Consider the following 25,579-nt stretch of genomic DNA (forward strand, 5'->3'; position numbering starts at 1 on the left):
AACAGGTATTAAGTGGCACCTGTGGCAGTGCCAATTCTGTCGATCGAAGTGGTCGAGTGACTGCATGTGCAGTAAGGCAATCTCGTAGGTCTCATAGAAATGCTTTTAAATAAATAAATAATGCTGACTTAGGTTGTGTGTACACACCTCTGAATACTTTGGATGCAGTGCACACTCACCCCTGGTTTGGGAAGCAGTGTACACAGGACATTAGTCACAATCTGCATGTATTCTGTATCTATCCTGACATTTCTTATGAAATACAGTGGTACCTCGGGTTACAGATGTTTCAGGTTACAGACGCTTCAGGTTATAGACTCCACTAACCCAGAAATAGTACCACAGGTTAAGAACTTTGCTTCAGGATGAGACCAGAAATCGCGTGGCAGCGGGAGGCCCCATTAGCTAAAGTGGTGCTTCAGGTTAAGAACAGTTTCAGGTTAAGAACGGACCTCCAGAACGAATTAAGTTCTTAACTCGAGGCACCACTGTATTGCATTTTGATGCATTCCCCTCCCCCCCAATCCAGTTTTGGTTTGAATCAGGAAGAAGAATGACCTACCCACCCACCCAGACAGACAGAAGACAGACATACACACCCCCTAGTAAAACAAGACAAATAATTGCAATAAAAACAGCACCAGCCCTTTCATTCAAAAGCCTGTTGGAACAAGAAATTCTTCACCTGCTGGAAGAAGGACAAAAATGAGGGGGGAGTTCCAAAATCTAGCGTTTGTTGTTTTAAGTAATTTGGGGTTGCACTGGCAAAAAAAAAAGACTAATAAGCGTAAAAAATAATAATAATCTGCACAACCCTGTTTTCTTTGGTAATAGGTACAGTCCTGCAAAACAGCTGACCTCCTAGGTTCAGTCTTTTATCCCTGTCGTCATAGCTGCATAAAACTTCCTAATTAAGTAACTGCCTCTCATTCTTTGTGTTCCATAATTTCAGCTGCTTATGCTTTCTATTAATCCTGTCAAAGGCAGCAAGGTCACCAAAAACCACATACAGAGGTTGTCGATTTTGGAACACTGTATTTTAACGAGGCCAGATGACTCCACGCCACCCTCAACACACAAAGAGAAATTGCATTCCGTTAAAAGAAACTCGGTCACCCCCACTGACCAGGCTTGCTTTGCCTTTCTGAAATTTATTATCTGGCACAGCCATTAGAAGCTTTCCATGTTCTTCTCCCTATGTCAGAAATTGTTTCTGCATCTCTCCCTTTTGCTCCTGTTCTCAGCAGGGAAATTGTACGGCAAATTGTGTCCAATTGATCAAAATGCCAAGTATGAGGTAGGGCTTCAGCAGTGCTTGGGTTTAAAAACAGAATGAAAAAAGAGGGTGTAAGAGAACTTAAGCTGTACAGTACTTATGTCAGAGGTGCGGAAGCTTTTTCAGCTGCAGACCACATTTACTCTTGGCATTCACCCCGAGGTGTGGCAAAAAAAGTGTGTGTGTGTGTGTGTGTGTGTGTGTGTGTGTGTGGCCATGCCATACTCTCACATACCACACACTACACAAGCCACACTACACTCCCTCTTCAGCTGGGAGAAATCACCAGGAGTGGATTTTGCTGCTGGTGGTTGTCAAGCACTCAGGAAAGCTCAGAGTCCTCAACTGCATATTATGGTATGGTAATTATAATGATCTTTGCAGGCCAGTGTCAGCAACCTCTAAGCTTCTTTGCAACCAATAAAAGCCCATACGTTTTGTCAATTTGCGTACTTTTCCCCTGACACATCCCTGTTTCACAATCTTTCAAGCGTTACAGCAACACATTGATTTTAAACTGTGTAGGCAGCATTTGACTAAGAGCTGCAGTTTTCAATTGATGCCCTAAGACTGCAAAAGCTGCAGGTGAGGTGTGAAAAACAATATCTATATTTGAACCACCATATTTGCATATTTGCTGTGGGACATCTTGCACACTTTACATCACTGGTAAAGAAGTGACAAATGTGAATATATTTTTGTCCTTCGAGTGCGTTTGTTAATTTACACCTACTAGAAAAAGAAAACATTTTGCATATGAGTGACAGTAATATGAAGAAGCCCACAGATGAAGAGTGGGGAAAAACTGAGTTCTCTGTTTTTTTGCAAATCTGTGAGTTGTATAAAATCTCACTACAAGTTAAGCACCCAAAACATTAAAGTGGCTGAGGAATGATTTGTTAAATGACCGACCCCAGCTGTAAAGTTTAACAAAAATAATTACCAGACTAGCCAAGTTAGGATGATGAGGTCTGACCAATCTATGACAAGTTATTGCAAAGCTGCATATATGTTCAATGACTTGCAGGCCTATGCTCAGTGGAGCTTGCTTGCAAGTAAACATTCATTGTATCAGGCCATATTTAAACCAAGAAACAAATTAAGCAAATTAGCTTTGGAATGAATATATGCCAGCTATTTATTATACTGATGAAGCTGTAACGTGTAGGAGTCCATGCTTAAAAGAATTAGTACAATGTGGTTCAGAGTAGATATCATTTTTTGTATCTTTATTTTAGATCTTATTATGATTTATGTGGCAACAATTAAATTTGGTTGTGTACTTTTTGATGGTTTGCTTGTTCTTGAACTTTGGAAAAGCCAGACCTTCCAAATGTCCCTATTTTGCAGGGGCAGTTTCGGATTTATAGAAGCCATCGTGGTTCCTGATTTGATCCCGGAATGTCCCGCTTTTCTATAAAACATCCCTATTTTCATAAGAGAAATACTGGAGGGTATGAAGTCATCCAACCCCTGAGCCATCTGAAGGCAATCCTGTGCAGGGAAGTTGTTTTTAATGTTAAACGTTTTACAACATGTTGTAATCTAGCCAGAATAGATAGATGGGGTATTACCGTATTATTATTATTATTATTATTATTATTATTAAATACGGCGTCCCTATTTTCTTTGGAGAAATGTTGAAGGGTATGAAAGGCGGCATGCAAATAAAACGATTGACAAATAAATAAAAAAATAAATAACGGAGGCTGAATAGAACGAAACAGGCCCGTCCACCAGGCATTTGCCTTCCTCACTAACTACGTTGCCCAGCATGCGCGAGGTTATCTTTGGGAAAACTGGGCCACGCTCCTGGCGGCCGCGTTGCATGCCGGGCGATGTAGTCGAAAGGAGGTGCCTTCGCTTATTCGGAGGGAGGGAGGGAGGGAAGAGAGAGCGGGAGTGCGCATGCGAGGAGCAGGAGGCGGGGCCTGGAGGCTGGGAAGGCGCGCGGGGCTTGAAAATCGCCTTTACTGTTTCCCGCGCTGCGCAGCCGGCGCTCTTCTTGCTTAGTGGACGGAGCCGGTCCGGTCCGCCGTCGCTGTCAACGGGCGCTTCCTCCTCGGTGCTGAAGGTACCGGGGCCGGAATAGGTAGGAGCTTAGCGGCGGCCGCAGAGGGGGTCGGCTGTACGTTTATAAAGTCCCCACGAGGGTCGAGTGGGCGAGCCTAATTTGTACCGTTTTCAGAGGGATACCCTGCCAATGGGTCGTGGAGTGGGTGCGTGGGCGGAATCCAATATACTTTCCCTTTTCTGAGAAAAGCAAATGCACGATCTTGGCTCTCCCACTCCGCACACAAAGGGTAGTGTGTTTGTTGTTTGTTTTGTTTGTTTAGGCCCCGAACAAGGATGCACAGACTTCAAACTTGCCGAATCTACTTCGATTATTATTATTATTATTTTATTAGAACCCGGAGAGCTGCCAACCGAAGCCTAGTGCAAAACACAAAAACATATATACATTCTACTCTGAACCCAGTGTTTTGTTTTGAGCACCGGAACTGAACGGAGCTCACAGTCCTTCAGTATAAAAATCCACTCCTGATTACCCCAAGCATTATTCATTTCAGCAGTATATTTTTGGGGCGATGTAATCACTTCGTGTCTGCGTGGGAAATCCTTGCTGCTCAGTTGCAAATCACCAAAATTAGTCAATAGTTCCCACCAGCTCACTCCTAGATTACAATGTATAAATAAGATTATAATCTCCTCTGCCCTTGCAGCTAGAAGGGATTGCTGCCTGATTCAGCTTGTTTACTTGGAAGCAAGCCCCACTGAACTTAATAGTGTGATTTGGACTGTGGGGGGAAAATCCCACTATCCTGATCCGGTTAAATGGGTTTCTTTATATTCATTGATTTCAATTAGCACATGACTTGCAGTATTGTACTTAAAAGGTGCAATCTTTTATATGAAATTACATGGGGGGGAGTGGAAGAGCTCTGCCATCCAACCTTTATGTAAGTGCTTCCCGCCAAAACAATTGTGTTGTGAAAATGAACATGAGTTACTAGTCCTCTGCATTTTTGTGGATCAAGTTCGACATTGGATATTAACATCCTAGGATTTAGGGGCAAGGGGTTTGAACTGCCAGATTTTCAGTTACTAAGTCTTTGGTAGAAGGGGTTCTGGGTATGCCAACTCAGCAGCTACTAGAATCTCTTGATTCTTTCCCTGAGTTTGTTTTAATAAAAATTTCCCCATTCAGGTCAGATGGGATCTTACACATTGTGTAGAACAGAGAGAGATGGAAAGATGTGGATTGGTGAACATCAGATTTTGTTTCACTTGTGGCTCATAACATTCATTCCGAAGACTGTTTCAAACATCACAAAATCATTAAATGAACAGCTGTTCTATACGGCACTGAGTATAGAAAATCACATGTATTTTGCAGTGTGTATGCATGTTAGGAAGCCACTGTAGATAGCAGCTTCCAATGTGAGTTTATGTTGCCCATATACAGTGGTGCCCCGCAAGACGAATGCCTCGCAAGACGGAAAACTCGCTAGACGAAAGGGTTTTCCGTTTTTGAGTTGCTTCGCAGGACGAATTTCCCTATGGGCTTGCTTCGCAAGACGAAAATGTCTTGTGAGTCTTGAGATTTTTTCCCCGCTTTCCCCCCCCCTTTATCTAAGCCGCTAAGCCTTTAATAGCCTTTTAGCAGCTAATCCGCTAAGCCTTTAAGCCTTTAATAGCCGCTAAACCGCTAATAGCGCTAATCCGTTAAGCCGCTAATAGGGTTGCTTCGCAAGACGAAAAAACCGCTAGACGAAGACACTCGCGGAACGGATTAATTTCGTCTTGCGAGGTACCACTGTATACACAATGGAGGGGGGAGCAGTCATCATAAGCTCAACCTAACCTCTCTGTACCAATGATGAAGCTTGCACACAAATTTATTTATGCAGGTATTTTGTATCATTTGAACTGTCCCTTGAATGAAAAACATAGGGTAACTATACAAAATTCCTAGCAGGTAACTGTAACTCTAGGATCTCTTACATTGGGGTCAGAATTGAGTATTTTAGCCATGCTCAACCATTTCATCTCTTGGTGGTTTCATGCTGATGTTTGGTTTTGTTGCAAAGTGTTGTTTTGCTTTTGTTTCTCAAGGATTGAGGTTGTATTGACTTTGTTTCCTTCCTAGTTTCCTAGATTTGACTTCGGAACAATGGGGATCCAGGGTTTGCTCCAATTTATCAAAGAGGCTGCCGAATCTGCTCATGTAAAGAAGTACAAAGGACAAGTAGTTGCTGTGGATACTTACTGCTGGCTCCACAAAGGAGCCTATGCATGTGCTGAAAAGCTAGCCAAAGGAGAACCCACAGATCAGTAAGTTTAAAGCAATTTGACGGACAGAATGGGTGTTAATGGGTTGTTGTTGTTGTTATTGTTATTGTTATTATATATACGCATTGTGGCTTTTATGTTGATCTTTCCTGACACATCCGGGTATAGGGCAGTATATACTGTATTGGCCTGAATATAAGCCTCACTTTCCCCCATATTCTGACTGAGAAAAGTTAACGTGTGGCTTAATTTCGCAACCTTACAAAAAATGGCTTTTTTACGATATCGCTGCTGAAACAGACATACGGTAAAATGGAATGGGTGTGAGTGCCTGCGGAATTTTAAGGGAGCGGCTTATATTCGTGCCAATGCGGTAATTCAATAAATAATAATAAATAATAAAATAGGGGAAGTATTTCCTGTAAAAGAGTGGTGCCAAACTTTTTTGGGGTTGAGAACTATATTCACCCTTGACCGATCCTTTCGTGGTTACATGTGGGTGAGGCCCCCACGCCCAGGAATGTATGGGACACATAGCACCCCACTCCAGCTGAAGCATGCAAATGTTGTTGCTCCTTCCCCTACTTGATATGATGAGATCACAATGACTGTAGAGAGCAATTGCTACCCCCATTCGGGTTGCTGGGCTAGGCAGAGTGACTTGTTATTTATTTAAAGCAATTGTTATCCCACTGTTCAGCACAAAAAAGGCTCCCACAGTGCAGCTCATAAATGTCAGTGATAAGACCAATCTACAGGACACTACAGAAAAGGGAAAGGGAAGACTAGGGTTTTTTTGTGGTGAGCAGAAAAAATTGCATGGTGAACTGGATCAGGCCCCCAGGCCAGGTGCTAGCCCCCCGCCCTTTTTGCTGTAAGACATATTTAATTCACACGAGAGATTAATTGGCTTTGTTTTTTTTTGTTTTTTTTTAAAATATCTATTAACCACACTTTTGTATAAAATGGCACAAGGCGGTATAAAGCCTATAAACACAGTACTACAATAAAAACAACTTTAAATGTCAAACAGATCAGTTAAAAGCTGTTTGGCAAAGAATCTCTAATTGGAGAGTTATGTCTTAATACAGTGGTACCTTGGGTTAAGAACTTAATTCATTCTGGAGGTCCATTCTTAACCTGAAACTGTTCTTAACCTGAAGCACCACTTTAGCTAATGGGGCCTTCCACTGCTGCTGCTGTGCCGCCGCCGCTTGATTTCTGTTCTCATCCTGAAGCAAAGTTCTTAACCTGAGGTACTATTTCTGGGTTAGTGGAGTCTGTAACCTGGAGTGTCTGTAACCTGAAACGTCTGTAACCTGAGGTATCACTGTAATACAGTTTTTAGAAGACAGTTTTGACTTGCAGTCTTTTATTTGATGTGTAATGCTCAGTGGAAAAATATATGTGGAAAATACTGCCACTAACAGATCTCGTAATCAATTAGCAACAGTCGACAAGAAAAATAGGAAAAGTACATAATGTGCTATCCAATGCATAAATTAAATTAAAAGGAATAATATTAATTTGTGGTTGTGTTTTAAGTTGCTTATGACTGCTGCAGGCTACTTAAACCCCATTTAATCAATAGAATGTAAACAGCTGGCACTCAGGATTGCAGCTAAAATGAAAGCAGCCTGAAAAATGGAAATCTCTATGATCATCTTTGGCCACTGATACCCATAAGTTTATATGTAAGATGAAATGATGACTGTTCCTGTTCTATATATGTTTAATATAATTACCATTTTTGCAACTAAGTTCACATCATTAATTTCTGTTGGCTAAGTACTGTATTAGGCATGGAATTGTTACCTTTTTATCCCAGCTTTCCTCTGAAGAGCTCAAGGCAGTGAACTTGGTTCTTCCTCACCGCATCGTATCCTCACAACAAAACTGAAAGAGGCTCTGTGTCACTCAATGAGCTTCATGGCTGACTGGGGATTTGAACCTTTGTCTTGCAGTTCCTAGTCCACTGCTCTAGCCATTATGCCACGTTAACTCTCCTTGGATGCTGTGGTATCAAGGTATCTTAATCTTGTGGACATTTTGGTATTGCAAAGCTAAGTGTGCCTTGACTCTTTATAATTAAATTTCCCCTAGCAGTTTACATTTTAGGATTAAGGTGAACATTTCCTGATATATGGCAACTGTGTTTCTTTCTACAGATACGTAGCTTATTGCATGAAGCTTGCTGATATGCTTCTGTCATTTGGGGTCAAACCCATTCTAGTATTTGATGGCTGTACCCTGCCTTCCAAAAAGCAAGTTGAAAAGTCACGACGAGAGTAAGTCTTATGCCTCCCCCCCCCCCCATTAGAAATTCAAATTGGTAATTTGCAGGATATGTGTGCTTTAAAGACAGTAGCTTCCACATGAAAACAATTCAGATGTTATCATAATGAGAGCAGAATTTAGAAAGCAATGCAGTGTTGAAATCTAAACAGACTTCCGTAATGCTGCAATGTGGCATATGATCCTGTCAACAATAACATTAGCTAAATTTGCAAAACCTCTCAGTACTGAACACATCCTACAACCATCTCAATAGCGAACACATTCAGCTTTGACAAAAGTCAACAAATAGAACTTCTACTCCTGTATCACAGACTTTCCTTCTCCCTGAAAAGCTACTCCAGAAAGTCCCTGAACCTGCTGGAACAGGTATAGCATGAGGCACTGCTTTTGGGAGTGGAAATTGAACTTAACAAAGTACAGCCATACCTTGGTTTTCAAATTTAATCCATTCCGGGAGTCCGTTCGACTTGCGGAACAGTTCGAAAACCAAGGCGTGGATTCCAATTGGAAAATCATTTGAAAACCGGAACAATCACTTTTGGTTTTCAATTGTTTGGGAGCCGAAACGTTCGAGTTCAAAGGCTTCCGAGGTTCCACTGTACTTAGGCACAGTCACAGAAAACTTGCACCCTAGTTAAAACAGTGGGATGGTATTCTAGTAACAGTTTCAGTAGATGAAAGTGCAGTGAAATGCTTATGTTCCATTTCTTTCAATGGGGACTTCCTTCCTAAGGTTTACACAATATATTTTATATATTTATGCTTCTTCTTTTTACATCTGGCTTTCAAGCCTTACATAGTAGACTCAGACACCGTAGTTCAGGCATTAACAACCCTGAGGGCATAAAGTGTAAAGGGAAATGCTCCCACAGTCCCCACTCAGTCCATCCTGACCTTCCCATGCCTGGGGGTAGGGGAGACTTCTAAGCAAGCCTTAGATCAGGAACCCTAAGAACACAGGTTTCCTGATCATATAATCGCTCAACATAGGAAGTTGAAACACACAGCAACATTGAGTGTCTAGGTTGTGTGTGCCTCCTCCAAGGCGCTGCCCTCATGTTTTCTTTGAAATGCTCAAATAGGGTTTATGCACATGTCTCCCATGTGTATTGCAATGCTGGTGCTGTCCACCTGTTCAGTTATGGTTGTGTGACACTGAGACGATGGGTTTGTTTTTGTTATCTTGAAGAAAACGGCAAGCAAACCTCCTGAAAGGGAAACAGCTGCTTCGTGAAGGGAAATTATCAGAAGCCAGAGAATGTTTTGCACGTAGCATTAATGTTACGCATGCTATGGCCTGTGAAGTGATTAAAGTAAGTCGCCTTTTAGCTGGTAGGTTGTTGCTGCTCTCCCATTTTATATTTATTGGCAGAATAACTGCATTTCTTATAACCCTGATGTTTGCATAATACAGGCTTTGCAGAAGGGATAGTGACTCAAAGTTTGCAGTGTTTGTTTATTCAACCATTTGCTGTAGTTAGTATTTGAGTAATAGGAGATATGCAATTATATATTTTATATATAAATTAGGAGAGAGAGATATTTCTTCTATTTCTCATTGAAGGAGCAAACCCATGTCAGGGCTGCACCATTTCAGACTGCGGATGAGGGCTTATAATAACTGCATTGTTCCCTGTACTCTTTCCCCACCAACATCACCAAAGATAAGTTGTTTCGATTAAAGTAGCCTGGAGACCTTCACTGTGATGCATCTTGTTAGGTTGTGGGCGAACATATCAGACGACACAGCGATTCTTCAAACAGCTCTTGTTTATTCAGAGGCAGAACAGAACTGAACTGAAGGGCTCAGTCAGCCTGCTTATATAGAGCTCCAGTACAACAGTTACTGTAGCAACTTTCTAAAACTATCCAATCACTGAACGTCACTTTCGATCCTTCATTTGCATAACTATCTACAGTATCCCCCTGCTGGCCCAGGGTGAGAACTTCAGTACATAACACATCTCTTTTCCTTTGAAGCAGGAATTATATTTGTACTGAGAAGCATTCATATTATATAACTCCACAGCTGCAATCTAAAGTGTTACTGTCTGGAAACTGTTTACCAACTCAGCGATCAATGAGCCTAAATGCAGTTCTTTGTATGGAAACTTATTCCACGCAAAAATCCTAAATTCTGCACCTAGGAGAACTTCAGGTGGTCAGGAGAGGCAACTAGGACCATGCGGGGAAGAACTAGGGACTAGGCCAACTGGGGAGGGAGTGTCACTTGTAAAGCACTATAATGGGGGCTTGAATTGTTTTTTTTGCAGGCTGCCCGAGCCCGGGGAATAGATTGCATTGTTGCTCCATATGAAGCGGATGCTCAGCTCGCCTATCTTAACAAGACTGGCTTAGTTGAAGCTATAATTACAGAGGATTCTGATCTTCTTGCTTTTGGATGTAAAAAGGTAGGAAAGATCTAGTAATTCGTTTCTAAAAAGGACAGCACCAGGCCTCAGCTATGCATGGAAACCCAGCCCTCTAATCATTCATTCATTCATTCATTCATTTATTTTATAAAGTCTTTTATTGTAGCCCTTGAGAAACAGGAGCCAGACTCTGGTGCTTAAGACCCCTCCAAAGGCGGCGAAAGGGGGCCTTATCAGAGAGGCTTCATTTGACAAGGTCCTTCAAGTACTTCCATCCATTCTGGGTATATTCACAGGCCCTGGTGGGGGCTACAGAGAGAGCGCCTATTGTCCTCCGAACCCCTGAGTTCCAGTAGCTGCAGAGAGAGAATTCAGTCTTTGGGACAGCTGGAAGCTTCCAGCCAAACTATTTTGCCCGTTCTTCGACAGCTGGGGGGAGCACTTCTTGGGCTTTTCAGAGGGCTCGGGCCCCTCATCGCCCCACTCAGCAAACCTTGGCTGTAAACCACGTAGATGGCCTGCCGCCCCACCAGGCCGCCTTTGACCAGGAACTTGACAATGGGGAAGATGCGGGGAGCCATGACTGAGCGACGTCTCCGCACGTAGGGCAGGGGCCCCCTCTAATCCTATATGACCCAGGGCAGGCATTGTTCTGTGACTGTGCCGTGAGGCATGAAGCTCCTGCTTAAAAATCCTCCCCAGCTATGAATTTGCATAGGGACCTTAGGTCAGTATCTGTCAGTGTTGGCCTCTCCTTCCTCCATCTGGAGTATATGGGGAATAATATTGGTCTCCTGAGAGGTCCTGATTGCTGAGAATAACGTAAGCGAAGGTCTTTGCACATTCAAAAAAATGCCATATAAATGCTAAGTATTACTGACGTTAGGCAGACTGTGACCGCTGGACAGAATTTGACAATGTCTGTATGGGGGAACGGGATTGCTGGGTTTGCAAACGTCACAGAGACGCAACAGGTATGTAATAGAAAATGCAAAATTGTATTGCTTATTGATGAAAAATTGTAGTGTAAAATATACAAGAAGTTTATATGCTGATGATTGGGAAAGAATTCCATGTTTGGTCACCATTTGTAGAAATAGTACAATAATACAAGGACTTGTCCGTTATTTTGTTTTAAGGTATTTCTGAAAATTGACAAGTGTGGAAATGGCTTAGAAATTGACCAGACTCGGCTTGGAATGTGCAAACAACTTGGTGATGTGTTTACAGAAGAGAAATTCCGTTACATGTGTATTCTGTCTGGTTGTGACTACCTTCCGTCTCTTCACGGTATTGGATTAGGCAAGGCTTGCAGGCTGATAAAAATAGCCAATAACCCTGATATTATAAAGGTAATGTTTATTGGCTCTTGAGTTAACTTTATGTTTTCCAAAAGCTCTACAGATAGTGAGGCCAACTCTGGAGAGGAGGAATTCTGGGGAAAGTACTCGATTGAGTTATTATGTAGATACCTGTCAAAAGAAATTTGTTCTGCTGTTCACGTAAATTGGGGAAAACAGTTAAGCAATAATATGTTTTGTGGACTCTTGTATGTTGCGTGTTGACTAAAGCTTAACTCTTCCTTGTTACATTTACATATAGGATCTTTCCAAATAAGTCCATTTGGGTGAGATACAAATACATATTTTGGTTTTAATAATTGTAAATGAGCCAAGATTCGAAGCAGCCCTAGACTTTAACTATATACAAGCTTTGTCATTATTAAATGATTTATCATTATTTTCATACTGGCAAATGTAAAAGGCCACAGTCCAAACTCTTGTTTCAGAAATCATGCCTACTCCTCAGCTTTCCAGGATGATTTTTTGTTTGTTTGTTTGCTGTACTATTTGAAGATAGGGAGAATAAAGACAGAAAATAATATTTGGTCCAAATTTCCAGTGTATGTCACTCACTCTGAAAAGATACTTGGGACTTTGGGGAAATATCAGATCTGTTTGGGTTTTTTTAAAAAGGAAGTTTGACAAAGGTCTTAAAACATTACTCGTCTGCCCCATGCCTCTTTTCAATAACCATTTCAGCTTTGGAGTACATACTAGACGATGCTTTTAGAGTGACAAAACAATGAGCATAGATCCCCAATTCTGTGAATGCAGCAGGGTTTCTGATCCTTCCTTTTCCTGGTGCAACCGCTGAAAATCTGCTCTCGGAGTTTGAGGGAACCTTGGAAATGGTGTGAGGGTTGGCATAGGGAAGGAAGTATTGGTGGACATTGTCCTCCCTGTTACATGAATGGAGAAGCAACAAAGGGTCCAATCCGTTGTTCCTGCTGTCTCGCAAGTATGCTGTGCATTGCATAACACGACCTTTTCTCTTCCAGGTCATTCGGAAAATGGGGCAGTATTTGAAGATGAATATTTTGGTACCAGAAGAATACATACAAGGATTTACTCGTGCTAATAATACTTTCCTCTATCAGTTGGTTTTTGACCCAGTCAGGAGACAGCTTGTTCCTTTGAATGCTTATGAAGATGGTGTTGATCCAGAAACACTGCTTTATGCAGGAAAGTATCCTTTATCGAATAAAAATAATAATGTCTTTATAGTCTCTTCCTTTCATGGGGTCTCTGGGATGCCTGGCAAAGTTAAGCATTTCTGAGGCTGTGGTCCTGTGCATACTTACTTGGAAGTAAGCCCTACAAAGCTTGAGACCTTTCGCTGCAGGGTTAAACATGCCTCGGATATGGGTATAAGTACCAACAATAACAGAGTTAAGATCATGCGTAGAAATCTGTGAAACTTATAAACTCCTTAAATTTGACTTACTGGTGCTAGTTGTTGCTCCATTGGAAAAAAATGGGTGCCTTTAAGTATGTTTAAAATATGCAGGAATGTAATGTAGACCTTCCTTCGCATTGTTCAAGTCAATTTTGCAAGGAAAACTAGCTGTTTAATGGCTTTCCAACATTGAATAAAGTTTGATAAAAGTGAACTATCGAGTGGGCCATCTGATCTCTTGCTTAAATGTAGAAATTCTTACAAGTGGTTTTTCATTCATCCAATAGTTCTTAAAATCTCAGTTAAAAGGTCCTAAACTACCATAATTTTAAGAAGGCTTTCTAAGCTGTTTAGCGCCTCCACCATCCATTATATAAATGGTGGCTATCTTGAAATCTTCAATTATCATGGACTCTTTTACTATAAAACAGAACATAACTGTTGTTTCTAAACCAGTTCATGTTATAGATTCAGTTTAGCACCTCTTCTTTCCTTTGGGAGAAGGCTAAACTTATATAAACAGTAATGCTGCTTCAAATACCTCAGGCGGCTACAAAACTATTGCCGACTAGAATGACGGCTCCTACTCTTAGCACAGAGTCTTCCAGGGATAAAGTTAAGAAGAGCTAATTCTGATGTAAAGCTTTAATATCTTGGCTAAGCTGTTGTGCAAAGTGGTTAGGAGGCATTCATCCATTCAAAGAAGAAGATGTAGAATTTAGTTTTGATTATATAGAGGCTAAATCTCTTTATAAAACGCCGCTTTCAAGGAAAAAAGCATCAATAGAAGAACTGCATTTCCCCCTTAATTTGATTAACTTAGGCACATTGGTGATAGCGCTGCTTTTCAAATAGCACTTGGAAATAAAGACATCAATACCATGGAGCAAATTGATGACTACGACCCTGATGCTCAACAGGTAGTGTTTTACTTCTAAATGTCACATCACCTTTAGAGACTTTGTGAGGAACGTGAAGTTGCATGTTGGCCTGTGGTTGCACACTCAAAGGCAGGCATCCCCAAACTCGGCCCTCCAGCTGTTTTGGGACTACAATTCCCATCATCCCTGACCACTGGTCCTGTTAGCTAGGGATGATGGGAGCTGCAGTCCCCAAAACAGCTGGAGGGCCAAGTTGGGGGATGCCTGCTCAAAGGACTGCTGCCTGGATGACCCAAAGCCGACCTAATACATCAACACTTCCTCCTCTTCCCATGGGGATAAGAGGTGTATGAGGTAACAGGAAGAGCAGTGTTGCTTTCTAACCACTTGTTGGCTTGATTATGTTCCTGGATTGTTCCTCCCATACTGGCCAATGGCCAGCAGTAGATCGATGGAACAGAATTGAAGAACGATCAAATTATTTGCATCGTTTTTAACAATCTCAAGAGAAACAGGCTCCAGTCATTCTTTCCTCTATTATACATCTTCTTGTTTCCTTTTCCTATAGTCTGTACAGCCCAGAAGTCGTGGCTGGGACGACAAATATGCCAAAGAGCAGCCACCCAATTTAAAGAGCATTTGGAGCAGAGACTACAAACCTGGTTCCACTGCCAAGATTACAACAAATTCAGCCTCAGTGTTGGAGAAACCCACAACCAGAGGCCTGGAGCGACTAGTTAACATGAAAGGGCTGAAGCTTCCCAGCAAAGCGCAATTGGCAAAAAGACCAAGGCATGGTATGATAGCTAAATCTCTAAAGAGATTGTATGTGAAAAAGAAAACCTTCCTCTTACTCTAAAATGTTCTCGAAGGCTTAAGACTTGAAAGCTTTCCCCTCATAACATATTTATTTTGTTTATCCCTTTCTATAAACACTTTGAAGGAATAGGATTCTTTAGCATAGAGAATCCAATCAGTTTAACAATAGTTGGTATATATTTATAATATCCCATTTTTGCATAGCAATCCAATTTTCTGCTGCTGCAAACTCATGTATTAATGTAATATTTGGTGACTTAGTGTTTGTTTCTTCTACACTGAAAGGGAATCAAATTAAGATCAATATATCTACATTTCTTAATGGTTTTCTTTAGGTTTTTTTAAAAAATTTAAAAAATATTCCTTACAGTCTTTTTCTGTTGTGACCCAATTACAAAGTGTATTTTTCATATATATATTTAGAAGAGCTGTCAGAAGGTGACCTGCTAAGCCAGTATTTTTCAAACACCAAAAAACCTAAGATGGAAAGCAGTGAAGATGGTGAGCATCCTGCGTTTGTTGGTGCAGTGTCTGCGATTGCTCCTTCAGAGGACTCTTGCAGAGACAAAGAAAGTTCAAGCTCCCATCCTAGGCTTAGAAATAAATTTGCCTTCATCTTGCGGAAGAGGAATGAAGAGACTGATGCAGTTGTTGTTGTTCCGGGGACTAGAAGCAGGTATGCTTTCTTCAAGTTCAGTATGTAAAAAGTTACATTCTTGGGGAATTTGACTCTGCAGTTTCCCTTCATTACAAAAAGTAGAAGTGGCATACTCAAAAGCAAAATATAATATAAAAATATATAATATATTCAGCACACTAGGCTACCTTCTAAAAGACCCTAGGGGACACGTCAGAGAAAGTGACACAATAAATCTAGTTGGCAAAGTCTTTGGTTCCTTTGAAAAACTATTCACATGTAAATAAGCAGTTACCTTTACATGCTCATAAATTAGAACATGTACAGTACTAGAATTTGGATTGATTTGCTTTTTTATATATTTTCCCCCCCGAAGGGAAGCTGAACAAGGGCAGGATGAATCATAATCTGGTCAGAGCAGCCTCTAGACCAGCTTTACATATAAAATCCTCTTTTTAAAAATTTACTTAGGAGTTAACAACACACAAACGAATGTGACGTAAATTGCCTGAGGAGCAATATTAAACTGGCATCTGAAAGTCAAAGTCAAAATTAATAGTGTGCAGAAGCTTTAATCTGATGGCCTCTTGAGACCCTTCCCAACTCAAATTAGTCAAAACACACTGTAATATCAACTGGGGAGGAGGGTGTGTCAGTAAGAGGTTGGCAGGTCAGGTGAAGGGTGGATTTCTACATCTTTGCACCACCAAAGTCCCCAGTGATTTTACATTCTCGTTCTGCATGTCCCAGTCCTCCCATACAAAGCAAAATTGAACATGAAAGTTTGCTCTTGGGAAGTACCGTACATGGAAAATAATTCCTTGGGATGCATGCCTACATACAAAAAAAAAAAAAAAAAAAAAAAAAGAACAGAAAGATCCCAGCACATTCTAGATAAGTGCAAATCATTTGGAGAAGACATGGGAAACTCGTGGTGTTTTCAGCAAAAAAAACCCCTTTTCTTTAAGGTTGAGAGAGTGATTGGAGATTACTCAGCTTTCCTTTTCCCACAGCAGAATGTTACTGCTCTCCTCAAATAGTTCTCCATATTTTATCCTCTCCTAACATTTCAAGAACTAGAGCACATTTCTGGAAGACTGTGAAGATTTCCCTTAACCCAGAAACAACAAACATGCCCCAAAGTCTGCCACTTGGTAATGAAAATGTGTTTTTTTCTTCCAACAATGCCAGCAGCAACAAGAAAATTACCCAGGGCTTCCGTAGTGCAAGTTGTGTGCATCAGGTTCTTGGTTTGGTTAGTCATTAAAATATTTGTATGCCACTATATATTACATTACATTCCATCATTAGTGTGATTTACAGCAATAAAGCCTTAAAAACAAACTTCCCATTTGCATTTCCTCCTTTTGCACTTCCTAAAGTAACAGTGTCCATTGGTTACACGTAAAATAGTGTATCCTTAGCACATAGTCTGACAGTTGTGTATTTAAATATATGAACGAAAAGTAAGAACGAGAGGAAATGAACCTGGCATCACAAAATGCCGGCTTGTTTTCAAGTTGCTACTGAATGGATGATGAGCCTTCTAGCACACTCATCTGCAGGAAAAAAATGTCACGCCAGTGCTTTGTGGTATATAAAATACTGCCATGTTCAGTTTCTGAAGCAGGGTATTAGTCACTGCTCTAGGATTATGCCGGTGGACTGTGCAATGAGGCTAGAAAGCAATCTCTGGCTTTCTGACTATGACATCTGTGATCTCCTATACTGTGTTCAGTGATGCCTCTAATACCTCCACTAAAAGCCCATTCTCTTATTATGCTCCTACAAAGGCGGTTTTAGTTATGCTGGCACTATTAGGTGGAGAGTCTTATTGGTCCATCAGTGTTGGTCTTCTGCCAGCTCCTGAAGAAACACCTGTTTAGGCAAGCATTCCCCACCCCCCAACCGAACATGTGATTTTACCGTTTTCACTGTTTTAATTATATTTTTAATTAAGGATGCTTTAATGTTTTGTGTACTTGAATTATGTGTTGACTTTATAGCTGTAAACTGCTTAGAAGCCATTTTGGCATATGAGTGGTATATAAATTAGTAAATAATAATTACTGCTGCTACATTTTGCAACACAATCAGTTGAGTACCTATCCTCTTAAGAGCTGTGAGAAGCGTAGGCCTATCTGTTTGGTATAATTTATTAACGTCCAAGTTCTTCCTTGTTTTACTTAGCAAGTGTCCATAATAACAAATGAATAGTATCAGTGACACCTTAACAAATATTCCTAGTCTCTTCCTTTCGGTGGATTTGTGCTGTTTTAAATTGCAAAGAGTCCTTCATGCTTGCAGCCATTTCGCTTTATCCCTCCTTTCCATTTATTACCTCTGTTCTTCCAATGTACGTTAGGTTCTTCTGCAAAGCGATGGATCAGCCTGACAATACATCAAAGGATGAAATCCATGAATCACCGCAGGGCAGTGAAGTGGATTCTCAGATTGTGGAAGCAGGAAATACAGTAACAGAGGATCTTGGTCCTTCCTCTTCAGAGAGTGGAAAAACTAGAACTGCCTTGCTGTCACCCAGGACAATACAGACAAGCTGTTTCAACTGGACTAGAAGCTTTGCAGATAGGCCTGGAACACCCAGTCCATTGCAAAGTATCGCATTGTTACAGCAGTTTCGTCGACGCACACCCAGCAAAGTCACACCCCAGAGTTGTGAGGTGTCCGGATCACAAACGCTAAACACCACAGCAAGTAAAGAGTCGGATGAAGAGTCTTCCCCTTTAAAAGAACTGCAGCGCTCATCAGAACAGGAGCTTGATGGAGTGTCGCAAAATAGCCTGGGCACTTCAGAATATTCACGGATGACCAAGAAAAATGTTCCTTCTGGCAGAGTAAGATCACCACCCTGTGCTTCAGTTAAGCAGTTAATTAAATTGCCACTTGCCTCTCAAGGGAATAGTCTACAGCTCTTATTTATTCCAATACATCTGGCTCTCCAATGTAAAATGACTTCTGACGAAACTCTTGGTTCCCCTGCCAGTCCGTCTGGCTGTTGTTATCAACCAGTGTGTCTAACCCTATGCACCCCACCCCCATGTGGTTGGATTTCTGCTTTCATCAACCTCAGCCAACAGGGCCACTAATAAGGAGTTGTAGCCCAGCAGCATTTGGTGGGCCAAAGGTTAGCTCTGCTGTAAACCAAAATACTGATTTTACTTTACTAAGGAAGACAAGAGCAACTTACATTTATTATTTTATCTTTGCCATTGGGAATATCTTCAGTCACTTAACTTTTAAAAACAAGCATGAAATTCTCTGTTTAGATTATTATATACAGTGGTACCTCAGGTTAAGTACTTAATTCGTTCCGGAGGTCCGTTCTTAACCTGAAACAGTTCTTAACCTGAAGCACCACTTTAGCTAATGGGGCCTCCTGCTGCCGCCACGCTGCCGGGGCACGATTTCTGTTCTCATCCTGAAGCAAAGTTCTTAACCTGAAGCACTATTTCTGGGTTAGCCGAGTCTGTAACCTGAAGCGTATGTAACCTGAGGTACCACTGTACAAGCCAACGTTAAATTATATATAAAATAACACTTGCCTTTTTCTCTTTTTTTGTACCATAGGAACCTGACTGCAGTCCGGAACCAAAATGTAATTTGAATTCCCAAATCTTTCAGTTCTGTGACTCATTGTGTACTGAAAATAAGGATATGGAGTTCAATAGCAAGGTATGTCTTTTTTTCCTCTTTAGTTTTTTATGTTCAGTTTTTTTGTTCTTTTCTTTTTTGGTATGTAAATACATACCTGTACATTGAAATGCAGCGGGAGCACAGCGGAAGAGATGGAACATCACCCCCTGCCCCCCCTCCATCTCTGTTGGCTCCTTTAAGAATAGCACATGTTGGAGATCATCTCATCCAAGCTCTAAGAAATCGGATTGTCATATCTGGCGCTGGGCACTTTTGAGGAACTGCTGGCTATATTATTTATTAATGCCTTGGAAAGTTTTATCCTATCTGACTCTGGTTTATATATTTTAAAATAAACAGTATCAATTTGTAGGTGTGTAAATTATTGCTGTTGCCTATTTTCATAATACATTTTTAATTGTTAGTTTTTATTATACTAATTGTTTGGATTGCCAGGTTATTAGTTATTAGGCTATTTGTTGTAATGATGCATTATATGTATTTTGCTGTTGTGTTGTGAACCACATGCATTATATGTATTTTGCTGTTGTGTTGTGAACCACTTTGGGCATATTTTTTGTGGGAAAGTGGCATTCAAATAGAAATAATGAGTCTTATGGGTAAGACCTGGATTGTAAATTTTTAGAACTAGGGACCTCTTCTGACATTTATTTTATTTGCACATACTTCCTACTGCAACTGTTACAGATCTGAGACTATCACCCTGTGATGTACTGTAAATCAGGCTAAGAGTTTACTCAAGGATTCTGTTTGGATTGTCAGATTATGCCTTGAAACGAATAGTTATTAGACTGTTTGTTGTAATGATGCATTGATGTGTATTTTCGCCCACACATTCGAATAAGCCAGTCACACATAATGTATAAAATTGTGGAACTGTGGTTTGCTCTAACCAAAATTAAGATGAACGAGAATGAACCTGTGGTTTTCAGATCCTTGGTTATTCACTAACCTGAGAGTTGCTGCAGTGTAGTAGTTAAGAGACTGAGCTGGGAATCGGGAAGTCCCTGATTCAAATCTAGCCTCTGTCATGATTTCACTGGGGGGGGGGGGGCATTAGACAAGCCACTCTCACTCAGCCTTCTAAGGTAAGTCATCGACATCGTCCCTCCCTACTGACAAATCTACAATATTGCAGGGGGTTGGGGATAATAATATCAACTTACCTTACAAGGTTGTTGTAAGGATTGCAACTAATTAATGCATGTGAAGTCATTTGAACACTTAATATATTAATTAAAATTATTCTCTTGTGCATGAAGGAGGAAGGGATGGGGAATACTAGCCTGAGCGGCCGCAGCTCATTTCCAGTAATCTAAACCCTGGCTGAGCTGTTGGATTCTCCAGTTTTTCTAGTATGGCTCCCTCATTGCATCAGTCATCTTTCCCTTTCTTTTGGGAAGACAATATAGGCTGTGGATTCCCTGGTTAATGATAGGCTTGAGCTGAGAACAAAATCTGCAGTTGTTCTTTGTGGTGCAGATGGAATTTCATCACTGGCAATGACGCCAAAAAGCTCTGAGAAACACCCTTCATAATAAAGAAGGCATGGGAAAGATTGTGCTGGTTAATGTAAACATCTCTGGATTTTTTGTGTAATTGATTGCTTAAAGGAGGAGCTTCTATACAGGTCTAATGAGCATCCTCAATGACTAGTGTTTACTAGCAAGTTTTATTTTGTTTTTTATGAAAATAAAACCTTTATAAAACATGTTACTAAGATTCTAAATAGCATTCTGTATTCTTCAGAATTATAGTGACCTCTTGTGGTTAGTGACTTCACTGTGCGGACGGATTCCTTTTCCTAAAAGTGTGTGTACAGACTTGCTTGCGCAAAATGCTTTCTTAGAATCATGGGATACTGTCTCTTTTAATTAGCTTTTTTTAATGTTGCTTAGCACTGCTTGTAAGCAGCCCTGATACCCTGAGATTTTAGTACAAATACTACTCTAGCAGATTAGAAATAGTAGAAGCTTTAAAGGACAACTGTGTCTGCAGTCTATAGATTTCCTAAGCCTGTTTACCTGAGTATCTTCCTCCAGGATGAATCGACTCTTGCCCAGGCCTTAAGATCAACGCTACAAGCCGTGTTCTCTGCTCCTTTGTTATGGGAGATGTGGTACAGGAAGCTGAACCTTTTGATGGGGGTACCAAAATTAGAATGTCTTCCCTGTGGCAATCCACCAGGTCCCCTCTCTTCTTTGTGTCCAGACAAATCTGCTGCTTAGCAAACTTTATTACAGTTGTTTTGCCATTTCAAGTCATTTACAGGTTCTGTGTGATTCCCGCATGCAGAGTCGCATGTCAGTCGGACATGTGTAAATTTATATACGCATAAATATAGATACCTATATATAAATGCATACAGAGAGAGCTATTTAGAAACGGACAAGTTTTTGCTGGTAGAGAGATCAGTTGGGAGGGAGAGATCAGAATATAATGAAGCTCTAGATTGAGTTTTTGAATGAATTGCACTTGGTGATGCAATGGGATCATTTTATTGACAAATCATAAGGACTTCAATGGAACAGCAGCTGATATTTCTCTCCGTCTCCAGGTTCCTGGATTACTTAAAACCAGTTCCGCGAAATCCCACACTGTGACAGAACACAAGAGATTGCTGCCTGCCAAAGTTAGTGGTCTGAGCAAGAAAACAGCCAGTGCAAAGAAGAAAAAACATCACAATTCTGAAAATAAGGCAGGGTTGCAGGTGACAATTAATGAACTTTGGAGGACCTTCCAGTTTAAAAGGTGAATGTTTTTTCCTATACAGTCATACCTCGGGATGAATACACTTCAGGTTAAGCGTTTTCAGGTTGCGCTCCACGGCAACCCGGAAGTAATGGAATGGTTTCACCGCTCGCGCATGTGCAGACGCTCAAAATGACGTCATGCGCAGAAGCGGTGAAACACGCACAGATCGCTTCAGGATGTGAACGGGGCTCCGGAACGGATCCCGTTTGCATCCAGAGGTACCACTGTATCTCAATACGACAGTTTCCTTTTACTAGATCTTCATCAACTTTATTTAAATATTGCATACTGATGAAGATGATATGTTACTAAGCACTTTGTAAGCCTTTGTAAACTGCTTTGTAATAGGATCTCAAGTGTTATATAACAGCTTTGTAATAAATAATTTACAAGTGTCTTTCTGGCAAAATATTTGCTGTTGCAGCTCTTGAAGTAGGCATGTTGGCATCATCAGACTGCTGAGATTCATAAAGGCTACCTAGGCTAGTTCAGACGGCCCATAGTGGCTGGGTGGTATATAAATAATAAAATTAGTGTTAGTATTAGCTGAAGGAGGAAGATTGAACAAGAATGTTATCACATATCAACTAGACCTCATTCTCATTCCTCTTCACCTAAGACAAGGAGTAGATCTTTGGGATTTTCCTCCTACTTAGCATATTATTCTAGTTGGGTAGAAATAAACATTTCCTAGGAAGCAGACTTTGATCTTCTCTGGCTGTAGAATATGTCTCATACACAACAAATTTGATGTCTGCATTTTTTCAGTTGATTTAGGACGAATCTGATGCGCTGAATCCAAAAATCACATTGGTTTTGCTCAGTCAGGTCAAGTTCTTGAGCTATGGCCACATGTCGTTTTTTTACGTTTTTGTTCACATGTATGCTTGTGTGGAGCATTTTAGAAGAAGTTGGTGGGGGTAAAATGCCATGTTGAATAATTGTTTTGATTGGAAATGATTATTTTAATGACAAGAAGTATTCAGGTCCGATAGTTCTGGGTGATTATGTCGAAAAGAGATCAGTTTGAAGTCATAAAACCTCGAAATCTTCCATAAATTGGTGCGGCTGGGATCAACAGAAAGAACCAGAGCAGCCTCAAGTATCCTGACCTTCAATCAGCACGTCGTCCTGTAGCTCATTGTGATGAAATTCCAGTGCCTATCTTTGGAGAACTTCCTGACATTAGTGATGAAGATGCCTCCAGTGTTGAAGGACATGAAGAAGAAGATGATGATGCTCCACATCCATTTTCCCAAAAGGAGTTGAATGATCTAGTTCACGACCTCAGCTTGTCAAAGGACTCTGCCAAACTGTTGGCATCCAGATTGAAGGAAAAAACCCTCCTCTCTGACAGTGTTTGCATCAGCTTCTTCCGCAACAGGCATCAAGAGTACCTCCGTTTTTTCTCGGAAGAGAAGGACTTGGTGTACTGTGCAGATATTGCACAGCTTCTGCTCAAGCTTGGAGTGCCACAGTTTGAACCCAAAGATTGGAGACTGTTCATTGACAGCAGCAAGCGATCACTGAAATGTGTTCTGCTACACAACGGCAACCAGTTTGCCTCTATACCCCTGGCTCACTCGAGTACACTGAAGGAGAACTATGATGCGGTGAAGTATGTGCTGGAGAAAATTGGTTATGATCAGCATAAGTGGTTTATTTGTGTTGACCTGAAGATGGTGAACTTTTTGTTGGGACAACAGTCTGGCTTCACCAAAGTACCCATGTTTTCTGTGCATGTGGGATAGTAGGGACCGTGCTCAGCATTACACGAAGAAGGACTGGCCTGTGCAGGAGGAATTGGTGCCTTGCAAAGAAAGGAACGTCATCAACGACCCTCTGGTGGACAGAGACAGAATACTCTTCCCACCGCTGCACATCAAGCTCGGCTTAATCAAGCAGTTCACCAAGGCTCTGGACAAGGATGGTGACTGCTTCACTTACTTGTGCCAAGCTTTTCCAGGATTGACCATGGAGAAGTTGAAAGCTGGCATCTTTGACGGTCCTCAGATCCGTCAGCTCATCAGAGATCCAGAGTTCAGAAACTCAATGAACGAAGTGGAACTGGAAGCGTGGAAGGCATTTGTTCTGGTAGTGAAGAACTTTCTTGGCAACAATAAGGCCAGAAACTACGCAGAACTTGTCAACAACATGCTGACTGCTTTCAGAAACCTGGGCTGCAACATGAGCATCAAGATGCACTACCTATTTTCACATATGGACCGGTTTCCTGAGAACCTGGGTTCAATGAGTGACGAGCAGGGGGAGAGATTCCATCAGGGCATGAAAGAGATGGAGACCAGGTATCAGGGTCGCTGGGACGCAGTCATGATGGCTGACTACTGTTGGACTCTGAAGAGAGACCTCCCTGCCGCTGAGCATCCCAGGAGTTCCAAGAAACGGAGGTTCAAGCCTTGAAGTTTGAAAAATGGTGAAGCAACATGCAATTTACGTGTACTTACCTTTATCAATGCCCACCATTCAGTTTACAGTAAACCTGACCTGATGGAGAGAAACGGATGCCATTTCCTGATTCAGCAGTGCAAAAATACCCTAAATCACTTGTAGAAATCTAGACAACATTCAAAAAGTAAAAAATTGTTGCCCAGTGTAATTTTTAAATCAAGTATAAAAAAAATTAATGGACATTTGGCAGATTTTAAATCACTTGCAGCTCCTGTCATAATGTCCTATCAGAGGCTCACAATGCTATAAATACACTTTGAACTAGATAAATAGGTACTGTCTGTAAGCACTGGTAGTTAGTATTTCTGGGCACTAACAGTTTGCTTTCCTTTTGCAGGGATTCTGAAAGGCTACCGTCCTGTAGAAAACCAGAGCCACTGTCTCCAATCAAAGATAACCAAGATAACATCCAGCTCACTCCAGAGACAGACGATGACACTTTAAATAAACTTGAATTCAGTCATGTACAGCGGAAAATCTTTAAATGAACTGATCTTGCAGATATGAACAAAACTATAGCCATTGACCAACGTAATGTCCAGGCCAATTTGCTTCTGGACACCAAATCAAAATGAGCATTTGTATATATTTGGATGTGAGCTGTATATTTTAGTCTTATCAGAGATCTTGACCACTTCTGTTTTGAAAGAAGTAAAATGAACTACAGTGTTTATATTTGCTTTAATAAAATAAATTTGGCTACAAATCTACTGCTGGACAAGATTTATCTATCCAGTATAAATATAAAAGCCAAAGGCTATTAGAGAACAAGCTCAAAAAGCTTTGGGGGCGGGGGCGTTAAAATGTTGTGGTTATTGGTTCTTTGGTAAATATACCACTTCTAGATGGCCCAGGAAAGGGGGGGGGGGAGCTTAAAGAAAAGTAAGTGTAAAAGATTTGTTGTGTCCTAAGGTTAACAGAAATTGTAGATCACCATAATTTATCCGAAAGCCCATTTTGATCCAAAGGGCCACATACAGCAGTAGGGCTTTTGAACGTCGACCCCCTGTCATTTTTGTTCAGAAGCACACGCCCAGGTTGCTGAAGAAGCCGCTGCTATAAAACATGCTTGCAGAAGTAACTTCTTGAGCCATATGGAGAGAAGCAAATCATGAACAACACGAACAGCCTCATGGTGGAGGCTGGTCCATCAACCTCAGCCTTCTGCCCTTAACTGGTTCCTTCACCTGCCTGCCAGGGGGGTGACATTGCCCGTCTGCTGCCTTCTCAGTCTCCTTTTGTACCCAGGGGGTATGTTTCAGTACAACTGTTGGAAACACTTGTTTTTTATAATATACTGTATTTTATGAAGGGGGGTCCTCTAGCTTGTGGGCCAAAAACAGCCCTCCAGGCCATTCATTTTGGT

General features: G+C 41.1%; 1 protein-coding gene across 3 annotated transcripts; it reads left to right on the forward strand.

The window, feature by feature from the left end:
- Positions 1-3,194: 3,194 nt before the first annotated feature.
- EXO1 (exonuclease 1) lies at positions 3,195-24,919 on the forward strand. Of its 3 annotated transcripts, none has more exons than XM_080997672.1 (14): positions 3,195-3,350; positions 5,427-5,611; positions 7,738-7,857; positions 9,057-9,180; positions 10,141-10,278; positions 11,379-11,591; positions 12,581-12,768; positions 13,802-13,898; positions 14,428-14,656; positions 15,102-15,354; positions 17,681-18,170; positions 18,904-19,008; positions 21,548-21,741; positions 24,551-24,919. In XM_080997672.1, the coding sequence occupies exons 2-14, from the start codon at positions 5,451-5,453 to the stop codon at positions 24,699-24,701; spliced, it is 2,463 nt and encodes an 820-aa protein (XP_080853798.1). In that variant the 5' UTR covers positions 3,195-3,350; positions 5,427-5,450; the 3' UTR covers positions 24,702-24,919. The 3 variants fall into 3 exon arrangements, with proteins under 3 accessions (XP_080853798.1, XP_080853800.1, XP_080853799.1); XM_080997674.1 differs by having other exon boundaries at positions 3,216-3,404; XM_080997673.1 differs by having other exon boundaries at positions 3,216-3,368.
- The last annotated feature ends 660 nt before the right edge of the window (positions 24,920-25,579 follow it).

Source organism: Podarcis pityusensis (assembly GCF_964106645.2).
Source record: "Podarcis pityusensis genome assembly, chromosome: 3".
Taxonomy (NCBI): Eukaryota; Metazoa; Chordata; class Lepidosauria; order Squamata; family Lacertidae; genus Podarcis; species Podarcis pityusensis.